Source organism: Cydia strobilella, chromosome 26, assembly GCF_947568885.1.
Source record: "Cydia strobilella chromosome 26, ilCydStro3.1, whole genome shotgun sequence".
NCBI lineage: Eukaryota > Metazoa > Arthropoda > Insecta > Lepidoptera > Tortricidae > Cydia > Cydia strobilella.
The window spans coordinates 6,492,507-6,514,860 of NC_086066.1; the positions used below are offsets into that span (position 1 = coordinate 6,492,507).

Below are 22,354 nucleotides of genomic sequence, written 5' to 3' on the forward strand. Positions count from 1 at the left end.
TGGTTCATTTACGTGTTGTTTGTAGTTAAAGGTTAACATAAGGTTTATAAGGTTTTTAGATAAATTCGACTTACTGAGAACGTCTATGTTTAGATCTCCGCCTATAATGACGTTTTTATTTTTATGTTTTGTCTCTATTAAATGTAAAAGTTGCTCTAATTTTTCAAAAAATATGTCAGGACTTCTCACACTATTTGGCCAGTAAATAACAATTATTATCATATTAGATTTTGGTATTTCTATGGCACAAGTTTCAAATATATATTCAATTGATAATTTGTTAACATCTGCTAATTTTATATATTCTATATCTTCCCGAACAAGGATACATACACCTCCAGCTTCGTAATTTGTTCTACAGAAGTAACTAGATAAATTATAGCCTTCAATATGCAATAAACTAATCTTAGACGTAGTTATCCATGTCTCGGATATACATAATACATGTAAATTAGGTTTATCATCTATCACAGCCTCTACTAAATGTAACTTATTACTAATGCTACACATATTCTGGAAAAGTACTTCTAATTGACTTGGTTTAGGGACGAAAATTATTTGAACTCGATGCAATTGGGGTTGAAGATCTACAGTCCGGAGGCTGCACGCTCAGGTTTTGGGCACCTCTCTGTACGGCTTGCGATAACGGTGCTGCATGCGCAAGTACGGGTTTCGGTTCGTTTTGTTGCGTTGATAGATGCCTAGTTGTCTGCTCCGTAACGTCTCGACCATTAATAATAAGTCTATTGTTCCGTATCACTGCTTTCTTTCCGTTTTGCCTTGCTTCTTGTAGCCTTAGCCTTAATGTTTGTCTTAAGTGCAAGCTTTCGGTATCTAGGAACTCTGATATATGCAGTCCTGTACTCTGTAAGTATCCTACATTATCTAAGATTTGCTTCTTTGTCCTTTTGCTAAGTAATTCGATCACTAATGGTCTTTTCGATGTTGCTCGTCCTATTCTATAAAAGTCATCTATATATCCCGTGAGATCCATGCCGTAAAAGTCGTAAAATAGATGTAGTACTCTGTTGAGAAGCTCTGGCTCTGTTTCGCTCCAAATTTCTCCCAGGCCGTAGAGTACTATTTTCTTAGAGTTGTCTGAGGTATTTTTCGGGTTTATCTTACTAATTCCTTCAGATTGTATATAAGTGGTTGAGTTTGTATAGTTCAAATATTCTTTAGTAGCATCAGCGTATGACTTGGGGTGTTTCAGATGTTCTTCTAATAAATCAGTTTGCTTTTTCAATGAGGATAGCTCGGTTTCAAGGGCTCAGGCATCAAGCGTTCAGGTTGTGATGTGTCTTATTTTGTAAATCACGTATTTCGGACTGTAACTTCAGATTATCATTTTCTAGTAAGTAAATTTTTTGGCTTAAGTTACTTATGTTTTCGTTTATCTGTTTTTGCTCTTTAGATAGCTCATTAGTTTTTTGGGTTATTTCTAATTTAAATGATGTTATTGCTGCACATACTTCTGTTTGAATAATTGATTTCAATTCTGAAATAGTAGTCTGATGATGTGATGTCAGTTTCTGCTCTAATAATTTGCTGAGAGCGTCCATAGTAAGAGTACTACCATCAGCCGTGTCCAATTCCGAAGATTGCGATACGTTCAAGCTGTTTAAAGTGTCACCTAGCATGCTCTTATCAGTAGACTCGCTATTTCTCGACTGGGAGTTATACATTGCTTTAACTGTAGCTGGTGGCTTTGGTCTTAAATTCATAGTTTTGTAAGTCTTATTTCTTGTACTCGAAGGAGGTGTTTTGAGAGCTTGCAAATGCGTCGGCCTCACCGGTATGTTAATATTGTCGCCTTTCGGGAGCTTACTTTTACAACTTACGCACATCCATGTTGCTTTGCGATTTGGGCTCATTGTGCTAAAGAACCTCTTTTCTGCATTAGCACACTGTAGACATGAAGCCTCTTTACATTTCCAACATTGTAAATAGCATCTATCACCTTCAGCTATTATACTTCCACAACCTGCACATTTTTTATCCAGTGGCGCCATTTTTATTAGGTAAGTGTCGGTCGTTAATCCAGTATATACTGTGAAAAAACTAGTTGCGGCTTCGGTTCCGAGCCCTGGTCAAAATAATCAATGATCATTAATGTATTTTTATTAGGGTTCCGTACCCAAAGGGTAAAGACGGGACCCTATTACTAATACTTCGCTGTCCGTCTGTCTGTCACCAGGCTGTATCTCATGAACCGTGATAGCTAGACAGTTGAAATTTTCACAGATGATGTATTTCTGTTGCCGCTATAACAACAAATACTAAAAAGTACGGTCCCCTTGGTGCGCGCGTCCGACCCGCACTTGACCGGTTTTTAGTATTAAACTATAGTCTGGCAAACACAATCTGTCAGTAAGTAAGAACAAAGAAAACTATAGGTACAGTCGAAGGCAAAAATATCGATCCAGACAAATGGCTTAAAAATATGTGAACACGATTTTATTGTCTGAGCGTACACATATTTTTGAGACTTTGGGAATGTATATATATTTATGCCCTTGACTGTACTCATCAATTAAAATGAGACAGTCCTGGGCCAAACTATAAGAAAGCTGTAAATGTCGATAGGTTATTGATCTGAGGTCGATACATCACTATGCCAAAAATATAACCTTTCATACTTAGCAGAAAAGTTCGAAAATTTATGCAAAAATCTATATAGACTTGAATGCAAGTAATAACTACATAAACAATATATCGATTTCTATGTTTAGGGTCAGGTCCTATAAATTAATTTCTTCAAAATTGAACCAAACTCACCGATTAAGGGTTATCGGTTCGTGCGTATTTTCTTTTCTTCCTGTATGCGATTTACAGCCCTCGATCACACAAGACATTATCACAAAGGGAACTTCAAACCATTACAAATAAAAACTTAACACGTTTTCCAACAATCTTTCAGGAATAGCAAAAATATAATTAATATAAACCAAGATGACCGCTGAAACATCCCGAAATATTTCAACTAAAATAATACGACTATGTCAAGTTATTACAGTTGACACTTACCTGTGAAATAACGAACTTATATTTTATTTGGCTGGATTATATTATAGAACCACATAGGACCATTTGACATTTCCCTCAGTACATCTTATGACAATACTGAAAAAAACGAAACTTGCGGATTGTTGTCTCACTCACTCATAGACAAAAAGTAATAACGTGTTGTGAATACGATATCTTTTACCAAGCTTTTATTTTTGCCCGGCTTCTTTGCTTTAGTCATTATTCTGAGGTCCACACACATAGGTACAATTCCAGCGCAACCACGCGGAACTTGGCAACATGTCATACTTGGCTAATCACGAAATACGTTATAAAATATAGGTTACGCTAGTGTTTCAAAGTAAATATTGATCTTTTATTTTTATAAGTAAATATATATTTTTTTGCTTTTTATTATTACTTTTCATCAAATCATTGCGATTTTAATTTTAGTTTTTCAAAGGACTGTCTCATTTTAAACATAGACAGAGATCACAGTGGATCACAGAGAGAATCCTACTATCTTTGTCTTACACTAGTACTAGCACCCAAATGATAAGGATGAGTATAGTTTTTTTTTGTTCTTATTTACTGACAAGATTTGCTTGACCAACTATATTTTTGTACACTTGGCAGTTTTATTTAAGAATATTTCCAACTGCATAAAAAAACTCCCGCCAAATTTTGTGGCCATGTTTTGATTTGACATCTTGATAATGATAATTGGAGTTTGTTGGAGATGGTCGACAACTGCAACAAGTGAAAGCCTTTTACTTATACTTTAATGGAAGAAAGTATTGAAAATGAGTGAATTAAAGTGATTAATAACAATTGATATTAGAGATTTTCAGACTACAAACTTACGGCTTCCAAAATGGCTACTAAATTCCTGAAAAAACGGGAAGTAGCTAAGCTTGTTACTGAAAACGGGCAGCCTTGTGTTTTCTGCAATCAGGATGTGGACGATGAAGTGATTTTCGGAAAATTATACTCTTATGGCGATATACAATGTCATTACTTCTGTGTGGTAAGTTGCAGATTTGTCACCATCATGTAAATTAAGGAGCCCATCCCTTTTTAGAAACCTTTTGCTTTTCTAGAAACATTCTTCAGTAGCGTTGATATATTTTCACAAAACACGCATGAATATTGAATACATACTAAACTACAAATGGTTAGTTAATGTTATATTATTATATATGTAATAGTAAATCATAATGAATCAAGTAACATCAATCCAAGGATCAAAGGAAATGTAATCTCTGCCTACCTCTTTGATCGCGGTCAATCTAACACACTCCTCCTCGCTTCGCTCGTCGTCGCACCTATCTTGCCTCTGTTACTAGTGTTACTTAAGTTGACTAAGTTCCTAACACCTTTAAAAATTGACGATTACTACCCCTTCTATTTTCATAATGGTTGATCTTATAACAAAAGATACTTATTTTAACATTTCTTCCATAATTGAGTTATAAAAAGTCGGTGTTATGTTTGAAAAAAAATGACATTGAAAGTTTCTAAGTCCCATGAATCCCTTTGCTACCCCAACCGGTTTTTTGACACCTCCCCATGGTGAGATATCTTGAGATTTGTCTTGACCCCTAAATGAAGCCCTCACGTAATTATCGAAAGAAATCGTGATTGGTCCCATAGTAAAAGTTTCTCAGTATAATCCCAAAACCTCCCTGTCAACAATTATTATGAAACTTGAGTCACAATTATTATGAAAACTGTTAGCCAACAAAGTAAGATATATTTTGGTTGAACAGAATTGGTAATGTAGTTAGAGTCAATCAAATCAGACCCATGTTTAAATTTAAAATAAAATATCTTGTAATCAACAAATGCTCAAAAAAGGGTTGTTGTATTTAAAATAACAACTTTCCAAGAACAATACATTTTAACTATTGAAATGTACCTAGTTTTTGGTTATTTTTATTGTGTAATTTTTCTTTTTAGGTAGGTGCAACAGATATGTGGTATTCGGCCGAATGCCGAATAGTTACCGAATATTCGTGGCATCTCTAGTTAAAACATTGTCTGTTTTACATTTGTTAATTGTCATTTTGATGTTTCAGCTGTTATCCTGCTGCCTGGTGCAAAAGGGCAGGGACTCGGAAGGCCTGTTTGGTTTCCTGTACAAGGACATAGTGGCTGAGGTGGAGCGGAGTAAGAAACATGTATGTTACCCTATATCTATAGCTTCCTGAGACTATATTCCACAACCTATTCAAACCCCGGCTCGTACCAAAGAGCTTTTCGGAACTTATGTACTAAATATTATTTGATATTTACAAGTCACTTTTCGGTGAAGGAAAACATCGTGAGGAAACCGGACTAATCCCAATAAGGCCTAGTTTACCCTCTGGGTAAGCCCCACTTAAATATTTATTTTATTCTGTTTTTAGTATTTGTTGTTATAGCGGCAACAGAAATACATCATTTGTAAAAATTTCAACTGTTCTTGAGATACAGCCTGGTGACAGTCAGACGGACAGACGAGTCTTAGTAATAGGGTCCCGTTTTTACCCTTTGCATTAAAAATTGTTTTATGATTGCGATAAGTTACCTGATTAATTTTTTTGCAGAAATGCTCGTACTGCGGGCGCGGCGGCGCTAGCCTGGGGTGCTCGGTGGCGGCGTGCCGCAAGCAGTTCCACCTGCCGTGCGGCCGCCAGAAGAATGCTGTCTCGCTCTTCTATGGCAATTATAAGTATGTGTCTCTTTTCAATCGGTCAGTCTTGACAGGTGCCCCATTATTGATCATTTATACAGGTTTACGTTTCTTCCTTTGCAATATTTTGGCTTCTAACATCCAGTTCTCCAAAACTTCAGTCCCAATCTGTCCCATTCCCAAGACATTGAATCCCTCTTACCCGAATATCAATCTATACTGTCCAATACACCGAATAAACTTTTATTTCTATTAATAATATAATAATTACGCGCAGAGAGAAGAATGGAAAATGTTGGGGGAGGCCTTTGCCAAAGGGCACACAAAATTAGCAATGGAAGATAATTAAACAAACGACATATTCTGATAAAAGGCTATAAAATAAAATAAAATTACGCGCATAATCACGCCTATTTCCCGGAGGGGTAGGCAGAGACCACGGAATTCCACTTGCTACGATCCTGACATACCTTTTTCGCTTCCTTCACTTTCATGCTATAACATTCGTCATACACGGTCGCTGATTTCTTCAATTTTATGATTATACTTTCCTGTACATAATTGTGACTTTTAGGTAAAAATGGTCTCTTGGATGTTACGTAACTTTTAGCTAGGGTTTACACAGGTTTACACCAAAACGTTACGGCGCGTTACACGGGAGAAAATTGCGTTACGTAATATTTGAACGCGCCCTTATTATTATTGATGACTGTCTTACCAAGCGGCCAGTCATTACGCAAATGCATTAACAAATAAAATTGCAGATCTTTCTGCGAGCTCCACGCTCCAAAGCAGAAGATATCAACCGACGTGATGGCGAAGGCGAAGGAACGGATGAAGATTGAGAAACTGAAGAAGGCGGGGAAGATACCCGTCAGCGGTGAAGGAAACCAACAGGCCGGTAAGAATATACAGTGCATGTACAACTGTACATATAGGTTCAATCCTACCTAAATACTAACTTTTTGGTAAAACAAATTCAATATATTGTACCCAACATTCATAAAAAATAACATTTTTTTTAACAAAGGCAAAAGAAGAAATTCCACCATCGGGTAATGTAAAAAACCGGTTAAGTGCGAGTCGGACTTGCGCACGGAAAGTTCCGTACCATTACGCAAAAAACCGGCCTAGTGCGAGTCGGACTCGCGCACGAAGGGTTCCGTACCATTACGCAAAAAACGACAAAAAGATCACATTTGTGGTATGGGAGCACCACTTAAATATTTTATTCTGTTTTTCGTAATAGAAATAGAAATAGAAATATATTTATTTGCCATTAAATGTGGTATACAATGGTGTTACATTATTATTTATAGAGCCATACACATTTAGACTTTAAAAAGCCATGCAAATTGAAAACTTATACTAAATTTAAGTTTAATTGACATCATTATTTTAATCAAAACATGCATTATTAACCTAGTTATAAAGCCATTAGTTATTAACGTGGACTGTTACTAACAAATTATGAAGTGACAGTTAATTAACTAAAAATTCCTTCAGACTGTAGTAACATTTGTCGACAAGGAAAGAGTACAGTTTGTTTTTAAATTTATTGAGTGGTAGCTGTTTAAGCTCATCAGGCAGTCTATTAAATATTTTAACGCACATTGCATAACAACTTTTATTTTTCATGACGGTATGCATATTAGGGAGTACTAGACTGTCAGGATATCTAGTGTTAAAATGTGTTATATCTCTTTTTTTGACGAATATATCGGGGTGCAATTTAACAAATACACAAACTTCGTATATATAAATCGAGTGTACAGTTAACAATTTCAATTTAATAAAAGAACTTACACAAGATGTTCTTTGACGCATGTTGCATATTGCTCTAATGCATTGTTTTTGTGCTATAAGGGCATGATTTACATATGACGAATTTCCCCACATCAATATACCGTACCTTAAATTGGATACAACATAAGCATGATATGCCATTATAGCGGTTTTCATATCAGTTATGCGTGTCAATCGCCATAAAACATATACAAATCTATTAATTTTTGAGCATACCTTATCCACATGCGTTTTCCAAGTACATCGATCATCTAGGGCAAACCCTAAAAATGTAGTGGTATCACATTCTACGAGAGTCTGTCCATTATAGGCTATATGCAGTTTCTCCTTCTTTCCTCTTCTATTAATAAATTGGATATACTTTGTTTTATCAATATTAACTTGTAAATTATTATCATTTAACCATTTAATTATGTCAGCAATTGCATTATTAATAATATTCTCATAATTTTCATTATCCCTATCGCAAATAACAATTGAGATATCGTCCGCAAATAAGCTACAACTGTGATTTGTAATTAGAGGCAGATCGTTAATGTATAGAAGGAACAATAAAGGTCCAAGTATAGTCCCTTGAGGTACTCCGACCCTATTACATAACATGTTTGATCTATAATTCTGTTGCATTTTGTCATCGTCTGCACCTAATATTTCAACTATTTGGCGTCGATTGCTGAGATAGCTCTCAATCCACGAGTTTACCAGTCCTCTCATGCCATAGGCTTCACATTTTTTTAGTAATAACCTGTGCGATACATGGTCAAAAGCTTTGCTCATATCAAAGAAAATGGCAACAGTTTTGTGACCCTTATCTACATTATCAACTATCTTGTTTATTAAATTAAACGTGGCCAATGTGGTGGATTTACCTTTTTGGAACCCATTTTGGTGGTCACTTATTATTCCACTTATTTTAATAAATGACAACAGCCTTGTTTACATTGCTTTCTCCAAGATTTTAGCGAAAATTGGTATGAGCGTAATTGGTCTATAGTTTCCAGGAAAGTTTTTGTCTCCTGCTTTAAAAATGGGTTTAACAATGGAAATCTTTAGCTTGTCAGGAAACACCGCCTGTTGAAAGGTCATATTGATTAAGTGTGAAAGTACAGGGGCAATAATGTCACTTGTTAACTTAACTATATGTGTAGGGACGTCATCATAGCCAACCGAACGGGTGTTTCTCAGTTTTTTTATTATATTAACTACTTCTATTGGGTCAATAGGGAAAATAAACATGTTAGAATTGTTGAATTGAAGAGAATATTCATATGGATTAGCATTATTATTAAAATTAGAATTATTATGAGTGGTGTCAATGAAAAAATTATTAAATACATTTGCAATGTCACTTGGTTTATCTATGATTTGATTATTATCTGTAATTTTGTCAATGAGTTTATTCCTCTTATTTAATTTACCTGCGTCTTTATTTATGATTTCCCAACTAGTTTTCGAGATATTCTTAGCATTATTTAGCCTTGCCATATTATCTAACTTTTTAGATGTTAATATACACTTTTTTAACAATTTTTTGTATTTATTATAGTTCAATTTATTTTCAGTTGTCTTGTCCTTGTAAAACCTATATCTTAGTTGTCGTTTGGTCTTTAAAGCATTTCTCAAACCCTTAGTAATCCATTTAGTACAATGCCGTGTTTTTTTAACTCTGACTTTACAAATAGGAAACGACAAATTAAATAATAACGTATATACATCATAAAAATTGTTAAAAGCAACATTAGCGTCCGGTTCAGAGTACACGTCATTCCATGAGAGACATGTCAAAGTGTGACGAAACTTTTCAACGAGTTCGTGGCTAAAGTCTCTTTTCTTGACATATTCATATGGAGAGGGAATATATTTTCCAGGCTTCAGTATTCTAAGTATTTGCCCTGTGTTATGATCAGACAGATCTAATTATTTGTTGTTATAGCGGCAATAGAAGTTTAGAATAGAAATTTCCTAATCAGTTTTGGATATATATTTCTTTTGTCAAAAATATTTCCATAAAATATTAATAATACTTAATTCGATTTGCCGATTTCATTGAAAAAATGTGACGTCTCATAGTGGGGGAGGGGTTTGCCAAATGTGACCAAGTGTGACAAGGAGGGGGGGAAAACCTAGAAATTCGTATGACGTAATTAATGAATGAATCTAGAGAAGAAATTTTATTTTGCTAATTGTTATTTTGTTGTAGATCATGAATGTTGTTGTTGGTATATTTTTATCTGATTTTCAGAGAGTCCAGAAGACTCGGCCATGGTGTGTGTGATCTGCTATGAGCCGGTGCAGGCGTACCCGACCACGCAGACCTTCTGGCCGCCGTGCTGCGGCCGCGACGCCTGGCTGCACCGGACCTGTCTGCAGGTATACAGGGTGCAGGGCGTCAGACCCAGCATACAGGGCGTCAGACCCAGTATACAAGACCCGGCCATGGTGGCCATGTTCTGTATGTACATAAAAACTTTGCCAGTTTTAAGAAAAACTGTGACATACATAAGATTAATACTAGAAATAAACTTCCAAATATCATCACTGAATTATCTGTTAATAAATTTAAAAAATATGTAAAACATAAGCATATCTCTAAAGCCTATTATAGCACACAAGACTACATGAATGATGAAACATCGTGAAACACCATGAAATTGATAATTCAATGAATACCTATATTAGGTAATCCGTATTTTTTGACATTTAGATTTTTATTCTAGAAAGTTTCTAGACTAGTATTTTTTAATACAATTTTGGTGTTTGACGATCCTTTTGTGAAATTCTTATTATTAATTTTGACATATCTATAATAATTCAATGTTTTTAAGAATAATAATAACTGCATCAATAAATTGCTCGGTAATATTTGTAAAACTTGACAATTTAAAAGTGCTTGTTGCTAGGCCTATTTGAATAATAGTTATTTATGATACAAGTGCGGAAAAGAGGAAATTCGAAACGAGTGGCGATAGGTTAAAACACGACCGCAGGGAGTGTTTTAAAATCGACACGAGTTGCGAATTACAGATTCGCACGAGTATCGTACAACGTTTTACAGTACATATGGCCCTTTAAACTTTCGACATATGCACGAAAAGTGCTCTTTTCCGCACTAGTGCGAGAAAGTAGCACCATATGTACTGTAAAAAAAAAATTGAAAACATAAAGCACGAGTGCGGAAAAGTAGTACTTACCGCATGATATGGCTCCGTAGGAAACGCACTTTTCGAGCACATGCATTGTAATAGTTATTTACGATACAAGTGCGGAAAAGGGGAAATTCGAAATGAGTGGCGATTAATTAAAACACGACTGCAGGGAGTGTTTTAAATCGACACGAGTTGCGAATTACCTATTCGCACGTGTATCGTACAACGTTTTACAGTACATATGGCCCTTTAAACTCTCGACATATGCACGAAAAGTGCTCTTTTACGCACTAGTGCGAGAAAGTAGCACCATATGTACTGTAAAGAATATTTTGACTCTTGACTCTTGTGATATTGATATGCTATGAGCCGGTGCAGGCTTACCCGATCACGCAGACACTGCCTCCAGGTCTGTCTGTGTTTACTGTGTGCTGTCATGGCCAGGCCTGCCTCCGCAGAATCTATACACAGAGCTAAAATTAATACTAGTATTGTTTAATACACTACTCTTATCATCTTATTGATTGTGCTTTGTGCAAGCAATCGAGAAAATTCGAGACCTGTAGGCCGAGCACATGATTGACGCGACAGTATCTCGCCGCGAGATAGACTACCCGTCTCTTACTAACTGTATGAATTAAAGGGGGACGGGTAGTCTATGTCGCGGCGAGATACTCTCGCGCCAATCATGTGCTAGCCCGGCTGAGAAAGAGGTAATTTTTTACTAATAAAAACATTACAACACCAATACAACAAAACAATATCAAGATATCTGAGACAGACTAAAATAATTATCTCCAGACAGACAGAGCTACAAATTTAAATAATCTTTACTTACTTACTGCTTACTGCTAGCCTTTCTCCGCAGACGTCTTGTCTGGTTGCCCTTGGCATAGGCCTCTCCCATATTCCTCCACGAGTCCCTGTCCAGAGCCTGTCTTCTCCAGAAGGCTCCAGCCACCTGCCTGAACTCGTCTTCCCATCTCATTTTTTGTCTTCCATCATCCCTTTTTCCGTCTCTTGGGTACCATGTTGTGATGTCTTTTGACCATTTTTCCATTTGAAATAATCTTTAAAAATACTTAAGTATTAAAAAGAATTAAGATGGTTCGCTATAATATTTTTTCACTGCACTGCAGTCTTGTCCCGTGAAACTCTTTTACCGTCAAAAGAGTATAACAATTTTCAATGAAACAATTTTTTCAGCGAATGGCTCTAAGCGCAGGCATGCACTACCTGAAGTGTCCGCTGTGCAACGACAAGGACAACTTCTACGATGCTGTCTGTGAGCAAGGATACTATTTGCCGGACCGGTGAGTCATGATACCGGACGACACAAGAGACCGGACGTTTTTTGACGCTATAGAGTAGAGAGTTTTCGTTATATAGAGAGAAATGAATATTAAAGTAAAGCAACTATAGACTACAAGTTTTAGCCCGCGACTTCGTCTGCGTGGACTTAGTAGCAGCAGCTAAAGTAAGTATAGCGCCTGGAAAAAATATCATAGCAATCATTCAATTTGACCATATTATGCACACAAATTAGCAGACACTTCATTAATTATCTCAATTCCACCCCGCTTTTTACTTTCTTAAGGGATGATTATCGGGATAAAAACTATCCTATGTCCTTTTCAGGGACTCAACCTATCTCTAGGTATGCCAAATTTCATCTAAATCGATTCAGGTTTAAGAAGAAGAAGGTGAAGAGGGAACACACAGACAGACAGACAGACTTTCGCATTAATAATATTAGTATGGATAGGCAACGCATGTCGACGTTATAGGGAGTGAATCGTTATATCGAGTGACGTTATATGGAGTTTACACTGTATTTGTATTGTATTGTATAGTTGACAAAAACAATATTTTTGATTGCAGAGATGCAGCTTGGGAGTTGGAGCAGAATGCGTTCGCCGAGATATACAACCGGGAGGCTCGGTGCGCCGCCGCCGAGTGCAGGTGCCCCTTCGGGCGGAGCCACGACGAGCTCGGGTAAGGAAATTAAACAATACCTCCTTTATTGAAGTCGGTTAAAAATTATTGAAGTAGGTTAATAAACTTTGCAAAATGATTATTGTTTTAAAAAAGGAACCGGTTCGAAATAGGGATGGCGATACACGTTATACATAATAGAATCTAGTTACAAACCGGGCAAGTGCGAGTCGGACTCGCGCACAAAAGGTTCCGTTCCATTACGCAATAAACGGCAAAAAAATCACGTTTGTTGTATAGGAGCCCCACTTATATATTTATTTTATTCTGTTTTTAGTATTTGTTGTTATAGCTACAATAGAAATACATCATCTGTGAAAGTTTCAACTGTCTAGCTATCACGGTTCCTGAGATACAGCCTGGTGACAGACGGACAGACAGACAGACAACGGAGTCTTAATAATAGGATCCCGTTTTTACCCTTTGGGTACGGAACCCTAATAATGGTATATAGCAATTTTTCGAGAAGTTTCGTTCAGGTGTGACGTCAATTCTCAGTACCATTTAGGAGGAGCGTTTCGTATGTCGAGTATGATTGTTAGAATTTGAATGACCTTTCAGACTTTTGTATTTCTGTAATGCAATCGGACTTAACTTAATAGACGGGATTGGTATTATTAATAATCATTTGGTACGTAGCCTACTATATTTTTTTGAAATATGTATATTTCGGTTTGGGGAAGATGACCGGATCAAGTTTGTATTTATTATTCGACTCGCTCGCCGGGGAGGAAATTGAGGATATTTAAAGAAAAAGTAAACTCGAGTCATACTTTTATAGTGAATTGACATTTAGCTACCTTCTAAGTCTGCATGGAGGTGGGTCGGAGGGAGTAACCAAATATAGATGTTTCCAGCACTTGGGACATAAAGCTGTGCCTGCTGTGCGGGAGCTGGGGGCTGCACTCGGGCTGCTCCCCCGCGCCCGGGCCCGGGCCCGGGCCAGCCGAGCGCGCCGTGTGCGGCGCCTGCGCACCCGCCGCTACCGACCTCGACCAGCTAGAGACCAGGCTCACCGAAGGTAACTCTTATTTATACTTTGCCAAGCCAATCCGTCAGCAGAAAAGGTGGCAAATTTCAAAAATTCTTTGTTGACTCTAGGAGGATATAACCAAAGATAGATATAACTCCGTAATAGATGGATACAGTCTAAGGAAAAAACGTGCCTCGAAAAGCAAGAAAATTTGATTCTCGTTCAGAGGGCGCTACTAGTTTTGGCCTACAGTCGTATAGATGGCGTTGACGGTTTCGTTTGTTATTTAACAATTTTAACGCATATCAGTGAAAGAACATGGGTCAAAATCATAAAAATAATTAATGCAAATAAAAAAACTCATTTATCTATATTTAAATACATTTTATCGTATTTTTATAAATCATCATTTTTAGTTTTAAAGTGTGTCGACAGATGGCAGTGAATTGACTGGGGTTACAAAATTTACTATGACAGTACCGCTCTAGTATAAGTTACTCTATGCTACTATACTATGTCTATGGCGGGGTGTAACCGTAATTATTATTTGCTTCTAAGTGAGCTTCGGTGGTAATAGTACTGAGGATTTATTGATCTGTTATCTGGTTGTCAGTAATAATGGCGGAGCAGGCGGCGGCGCAGCAGCGCGCGCGCAGCGCACCCGTCATGCCGAGCCGCATGTCCCTGCGCCGCACCAAGGGCCGGCTGCAGGCGCACAGGTACCACACACACACACACACACACACACACACACACACACACATACAGGTAACTGGCTAAGCCCCCAACCTCCAATGATGATGGTCCTAATAGCTATCCTATTCCCTTCCCCGGCCCTCAAACTATCTCCATACCGAACACACGTTGAGCAAAACAAACTAGGGAGGCATTTATCTTAGCGCCCCTTGCACCATCCCCCTAACCCGGAGTTAACCGGTTAACACAGTGTCAAATTGTACTGGTAAACATGGTAACTCCAGGTTTAACCGGTTAACCCCGGGTTAGTGATTGGTGCAAGTGGCCCTCGCTAACAAACAAAACTAGCTCATCTTTTTTTGAAAAGTAAATAAATTTCACTAAACAAGAGATGCTTCTCACATAGATTTTCGTACATGCGGCCGGTGGTCAATGTCACAGAGATAGCAACAGGCGGGTCCATGTCCGAAAATCTATGTGGAAAGCGTCTCTTGTTTATGGAGTTAGATCAGTTTTTTTTTTTAATTTTTAACTCATGAATATTTATTACATTTTTCAGTGCTTCAAGTTCATCACAAATTTTGCCGACTCACGGAACTCAAATCAAAACTGAATGTAAGTTGCTTTTATATTTTTTTTTTTATAATTATTTTATTGTTTTTATTTATTTTTTTAAATTACGTAAGTTCCCTGTAACCCTAACCTTGATATTTGAGCTGTCATTTGACAATTTTTTTATAGTACATTACGATACAAGTGCAAAAAATAGGAAACTCGCACATGTATCGTACAACGATTTCCAGTATGGCCCATTAAATTTTTGAGATGTGCTAATTATCGCACTAGTGCGGGAAAGTAAAAAAATAATTGTACTATTTGACTGGAGTGAGTTTTATAATATTATCACCATAGATTGCAATCCAATAATACCAATTTCTTTTTCCAGCACAACCCGCCGACCGTCTCGAGCTGAACCTCAAGACCCCCCGCCGTCCCAAACTCCTCACCCCTCCCACCCTCAAAGAGTTGGAGTCAAAGCTCCTCTCCCCCATCAAACTCCTGGAGCAGTCGTACCTGGAGAAGGGGGGTCGGAGGGACGTGGTGGTGCCCGGGGATGTTCTGGACAAGATTCGGTTGCGGTTCAGCAAGCCGAGGCCGCTTAGTGCGAAAAAGAAGATTGTCAAGTAAGTACCGTTAGGGTCAATAAGTCAGGAGACCCCAGACATGTCGGAATTTTTGGTCCTTTGTCAGGATTGAACCACTTGGCCAGTTTTAGAAGCTAGCTAAGCGCTTGTGCACAAATCACGCGAGGTTTTTAGGGTTCTGTACCCAAAGGGTAAAAACTGGACCCTATTACTAATACTCCGCTGTCCGCCTCTCTGTCACCAGGCTGTATCTCATGAACCGTGATAGCTAGACAGTTGAAATTTTCACAGATGATGTATTTCTGTTGCCACTATAACAACAAATACTAAAAACAGAATAAAATAAATATTTAAGTGGGGCTCCCATACAACAAACGTGATTTTTTTGCCGTTTTTTTGCGTAATGGTACGGAACCCTTCGTGCGCGAGTCCGACTCGCACTTTGCCGGTTTTTTCTTCCGTGTCCTTACCCCCTTGCATCTAGGCTCCGTAAAGAACTTTCTCCAGAGGGCGCGCGTCCGCGCACGTGTTACTTGTAGATAAAAACCACGTCGCAACTCCCGCGGGATCCCGCCTAATTTACGAGCGGGATCCCGGTATTTCGGGATCCTGGTATCCCGGTATTGCATTCCCTAGGTAGTGTTGCTGTTTGTACGGTCAAAAATTAAATTCCGACCTATTTCGTACCTTGTCACAGTGACAATGAATATAAAAATCGCTAGAGACCTCATACTATTGTCACTGTGACAAGGTACATAATTTGATCACGCCCCATGTTGCGAAATTTCAATGAAACGAATTTTTTCATACTATACTGAACTGAAAATAACAGCGCCCTCTTGACAATGATCATATATTACTGGTCTGGCTTTACATATATACACATATAGGTACCGGATATCGGAGCGGCGGAGGTGCTCAAAAATATCTGAACACGCACTCTAACGCCTTGAGAATAGAGGCGTATTCAGATATTTGTGAGCGCCTTGGCCGCTCCGATATATCTAATGGCGACTGTACATAAACTGTATTTTATTTTTTTATTTTTATTTTTATAAATTATTCATTCATTTCCAAATTAGACTTGCAGATAATCTGTCAACGGCAATATTGGCCATTCGGATACTGTAACCAAAGTTAGATATAACTCCGTAAGAGATGGATATAGTCTAAGGAAAAAACGTGCCACGAAAATCAAGAAAATTTAATTCTCGACCAGATGTCGCCACTACCTTTGGCGGGATACCGCCGTTTAGCCAAAATATTTTTCGCCAAATTTCACTTCCCAACAAACTTATGGCATCAGTTTCATTTCCCAAATGAAATTTTAGCAAGTTTTTATTTCGCAACCATTTCATTTCGCAACCCCATAGTTGGGAAATGAAAATCACGTACAAGGTTGGGTTAGGTTAGGTTGGATTATGAAAATTTGCGAAATGAAATTTTGCCAAATGATAATTTGCGTAAAATAGTTTGGGAAGTAATACTTTGGGAAACGATTTTTGGCAATACATTAGTAAACCACCTTTGGCCTACTTTCGAATAGATGGCGTTGACGGTTTCGTTTATTATTTAACAATTTTAACGCATATCAGTGAAAGAACATGGGTCAAAATCATATAAAAATAATTAATGCAAATAATAAAAAAAACATTTATAAATACATTTTTTGATATTTTTAGTTTTAATCATGTGTCGATAGATGAGTCGAGTGAATTTACTGTGGCCACAAAATTTACTATGACAGTACCGCTCTATCCTATTATATCCTCTTTGCTGTAACTGTACATAACTCTAATTGATTTTATTATATATATCTTTTTTTCTAGTGAGATCTTAGACGACCTGTTCAAGAATGTGTTCAAGGAGAATCCTAAGAGCAAAGATCCGCTCAGGGAGTGGAATTCACCCAAGAAATCATGTGACATCACTTCCGACTTAAACGAAGTAAGTGTTGATAACTATAGTTTGGCAAGCCATTTCCGTCAGTGGAAATAGGCGACAAATTAGAAAAAAATTCTGTCGGTATTCCATACAAAATTTGATTTTCGCTCTTTGTTAGGGTTCCGTACCCAAAGGGTAAAAACGGGACCCTATTACTAAGACTTCTCTGTCCGTCTGTCTGTCACCAGGCTGTATCTCATAAACCGTGATAGCTATAGAGTTGAAATTTTCACAGATTTCTGTTGCCGCCTTAGAGGATATAACCAAACGGAGTAACCATTAACAGGCGTTCGCTCTGTCGAAAATAGTCGGCCAATGGCCATACACAATGTATGGACTGACGTTTATCTGACATGGCTATTTTTACGTTACGTATACATTTGACGTTCCCCTCCCCCGCAAAAATCGGCAGACTTTTTTGTACAGAAAATTACAAACAATTTGCCGCTATAACAACAAATACTAAAAATTACGGTGGGCGAGTCCGACTCGCACTTATCCGGTTTTTTTTTCTACTGACAAAGTGGGTTGGGGTGGTATTTCACCGGTCCAATGTGCAGGACATTATAGTAAGTTTCGCATTTATAATTTTAGTATTGATGCACAATTATTTTTTTTTCAACAGGCAGTGAAGGGATTTATGGAGCCAACTCTTAACACGAATGAAGAGGTTCAAGAAACAACAGATGTTAAGTCCACGAAAGTAGATGAAGACGGTGAAAATCAACATGAAAATGATAGAGAAAACTTAGAAGAAAAATCTGATATACTTGATGAAAACTCAAGTGACAAAGAAAACAATATAAATCATATCAATGGAAATGATAAAAATGACAATGATGTTAAAAGCGACGAGGAATCGTCCTCTAGCACCTTCCGATTGGCTCCAGAATTTATAGCTGACAGTGATGACAGCTTGCCAATCATCGACACACCGAAAAAGCTCAAAATGGTGAACATTAAACAAGACTCCATTGAAATATCGAAGAAAGATGAGATAGTTAACATAGACGTAGTGCAAATAGGAAGCGGCAAAGAAAAGGAGTTCGTGAAAAGCTTAGATTTGAAGAGTCCTGTTAAGAATAAGATGTTTTCGTTTAAATTCAGTCCGTTGGACAAAGAGCCTTTGAAAACTGATGTAGATATGGACGTTGAGAGTTTTAAAGACCAGTACCTGAATGAGGTAGATAGGGACAAATGTGTTAAGGATTCGAAAAATGAAGAGAGAAAGAAAGTGGATTCGATTGACAAAAAATGTAAGAAAAGAAAATTAGAAATGAAAGAAGAAGTTCGTAAGAAACGAAAGAAAGACGGTAAACAGAGGGATGGTATGAAACATAAGAAAATTAAACTGAAAATAAAAGCAATGGATCCGGAAAAAGCGGGACAGATGAGAACCAAAAAGATAAAGAAAATGAAAGAACTTCACAAGAAAATAAGAGATAAGCATGTAAGCATTAAAATAAAACTAAAGGATGGAAATAAGTGTAAAATTAAGAAATCCAAGAAAATACAGAAGGTAAAGAGTTATAAGCAGTATGTGTTAAAATATTCGCCTTTACTGAGCAGTAATATTGCCAAGCCGGAGACAGATGTCACTCCAATGAAGAGGAAACATACGAAGATAGAGAAGTCTCCGTCGGACAAGCTAGTTCAGACTTCTATACAGAGTTTCTTTAAAGTGAAATAAACTAAGCTAAGTTTGCATTGACTTGGCAGTAACAATTATTACGGGGCCCTTGCACACACTTCCACCCATCGGGATCTTTTGTGTATTCGCCCCCTCGAGAGCTCCTTTTTGTCTACTCGAAAGCTTTCTTGACCATCTTCATGTGTCGGATTATGGAGCTCAATGGTAGAACTTTGAATTCCTTTGGTTCCAGATAGCCTCTACTCTCAGAATATACTCTCCGCATAAACTTAGTGTACCTAGTCAGACTCTGGATATGACTTTAAAACCATAGGCGCTGATAATCTGGATGGGGGTTTTTAAAATAAAGTTATTGTACTACAGGCCTGTTCTGCGGGTGGGTGAAATAAGACTGAAACCTTTTTTAGAAGTCATTAAAACCTGTTTACTTGAACTCTTTTAAAATTGTATACAAATATTGCCTTGCATGTAAAGAAACAAGTGCGAGTCAAACTCGCCCATCGAGGGTTTCGTACAAATTGAACTTTTTTTACAAACTTATAGTTTTTAGGGTTCCGTGCCCAAAGGGTAAAAACGGGACCCTATTAATAAGACTCCGCTGTCTGTCTGTCTGTCCGTCCGTCCGTCCGTCCGTCCGTCTGTCACCAGGCTGTATGCTGTATATGAAGCTAAGCAGTTGAAATTTTCACAGATGGTGTATTTCTGTTGCCGCTATCAAAACATTCAAAACAAATACTAAAAACAGAATAAAATAAATATTTAAGTGGGGCTCCCATATAACATACGTGATTTTTTTGCCGTTTTTTGCGTAATGGTACGGAACCCTTCGTGCGCGAATCCGTCTCGCACTTGGCCGGTTTTTTTAGAAACTTATAGTATTCAGATCTTTCCCTGTACTTACGTTGACGATATTATTTGCCAAATGTCATAATTCTAGGTCAACGGAGAGTATCCTATAAATGTTGATTTTCTTGAGAGTGTCGAGATAATGAATAGTAGGGTCTTTATCTTCTCAAATGACTTTCGTCTAAGACGGTTAAACAAAAGCCATTGTCTCTTTTGTGCGAGCTGTCTGCCTTTGTGTGCCATTAGGTGTTGGCGCGTGCTACGGCGCGTGCGGCGCTCACACACAATGGCACGCAATGGCCGACCGCTCGCTCAAAAGAGACAATGGCTTTTGTTTAACAGATTACCGTCTTAGACGAAAAAGTCATTTGAGAAAATGAAAACTATATTGGGAGCTTGACAGACTGACAGACAACAAAACTATGGAAAAGAAAACCCTAAAACTTATTCTTATTCTTAAAAACACCTATGTGCCTTTATATATTATACAGTTATACGATTTTAAGTATACAATACATTAATGTGTAGTTTTCTTATCGACATTTGAATAAACTTGTTCTTGCATGATATCTAATTTGGATCATGATTTTCGGCTAGCCCATTTCTTAATGACTTTAAAAATGTCCAAAACTATGTTAATGTTAAGCTAAGTTAGTTTAGAAAAATAAGTAGTATTACAGTTTCTTAATATTTAATTTTATATTGTATGCCTAATTGTAAGATATTTATATAGTTGTTTATGTGTTCCACATTTATGTTTTTTTTTTCTATATGGATATAGATTTGTTATAATTTAATTATTAAATTATGTTGAACTAGGACACAACGATCCCAAGAAGTTTTGCCTCGCTGTCACACTTACGTATGAATTCACAAATATCCACAAGTGCGGATAGAGAAACAAAACTTCGTTCGTGATTCGCGGTAAGCCCTCTGATCTAAAGGGCGCTCCAGACTACGCGGCGCGAAGCCGCGAACGTGAGTGTGGAGTCGATTTCGCTGATTAGCGAACTAGACTCCACACTTGCGTAATTACCCTTTTATGTAGAATATTAAGTGCCAAGCTTATGTGCGTAGATGTGGAAAGGGAGCGTAGGGCGCTGGCAGTAAGAAGTAATATGTTGATTCGTAGGTTCGCAAGGTGTACTAGCAACGTTAAAATCACCCTTTTTAAGGTGTACTGTCAGTCATTTTACACTTGCAGCCTATGGATCAACTTTACTCAAAAAAACTTACAGCGCCCTACGCGTCCAATATAATAATGCTTTTAGGATGCTGTTGGGGCTGCCGCGCTATTGCAGCGCTAGTGGTATGTTCGCGGAGGCGCGCACGCGCACAGACGGCTTCCACGCCATCATGCGCAAGCGGGTGGCGTCGCTGGTGCGGCGCGTGCGCGGCAGCACTAACTGCATCCTAGCCACAGTCGCAGACAGAACAGATGGCGCTTTCTGGAAATACTGGAGTAGTCTACATGTTTATAATTAAAGTATACATAGATTACATACATAGATATTGTCACTAACATAGGTTAAGAGTTAATAGAATAAGTTACTAATATATTATGGAAATTCAATTTCTGAAATAAATAATTATTTAATTTAATTTAATTTATGTTTTTTCATATTAACTGTTGGTGATAACTTTTGATGGTGCCTTAAGGCGGTTCCCTGAGCCAGAAGGCGAAAAATCTCCTTATATGATCCTGTTTTTCTAAGAGGCGTTGATATTCGTAGACGTGGAAAAAATAAATGTAGTTCTTGACTATATTATCTTTAATATCATAGCTTCCGATACACGAATTATGACACTTCACTCGATACAATTAATTCCCAAAGTAACCTGTAACTCGGACTTTTAATCCAACTTTACTCGGTTATTTATTATGTGATACTATAAACAAAAAAAAAGAAAAAACAATCTTAACTTAAATAATATTTTTCATAGCTTTCAAATTTCGATATTGTAGGGTAGCGTTTATAAAATAAATAAAAATCGACAAAATTCGATCAAAATTGACACTTGGCGCGCATGATCTTTCCCGTTCTTTCTTGCGAAATGTGACAAAGACAGCGGCAAACCGATGGAACGGCCTTAAGTTATTATCACAACATAGTTCAAAACAAAGTCGCTTTCCGCTGTCTGTCCCTATGTATGCTTAGATCATTAAAATTACGAAACTGATTTTGATGCCGTTTTTTTTAATAGATAGTGATTCAAGAGGAAGATCTATGTATAATTTCTAAAGGTATTGTGTAAATTTGTTGAATTACCCGTGTGAAGCTGGGGCGAGTCGCTAGTGCATGATAATTTTAACATTGTGCTAATGTTATTGTTAGGCATCAAATGTGCCATTTTCAACCAAAGGGGTACTTATTGTCGCTTGTCAGTAAGGCGCTATTTCCATATAGCTTCAATTAGAAATCAACCTTATCAACAAGCGACAATGTGGTACCTTTTGGTTAAAAACGTCAC

At 37.5% G+C, this 22,354-nt stretch overlaps 1 protein-coding gene across 1 annotated transcript; it reads left to right on the forward strand.

Annotated features, from left to right (window-relative positions):
* Positions 1–3,738: 3,738 nt before the first annotated feature.
* Positions 3,739–19,885, forward strand: LOC134753402 (uncharacterized). Its single transcript, XM_063689290.1, has 13 exons — positions 3,739–4,033; positions 5,085–5,186; positions 5,595–5,719; positions 6,445–6,581; positions 9,729–9,856; positions 11,839–11,945; positions 12,514–12,627; positions 13,485–13,648; positions 14,214–14,319; positions 14,856–14,911; positions 15,243–15,480; positions 17,271–17,388; positions 18,011–19,885. The coding sequence occupies exons 1-13, from the start codon at positions 3,881–3,883 to the stop codon at positions 19,073–19,075; spliced, it is 2,613 nt and encodes an 870-aa protein (XP_063545360.1). The 5' UTR covers positions 3,739–3,880; the 3' UTR covers positions 19,076–19,885.
* The last annotated feature ends 2,469 nt before the right edge of the window (positions 19,886–22,354 follow it).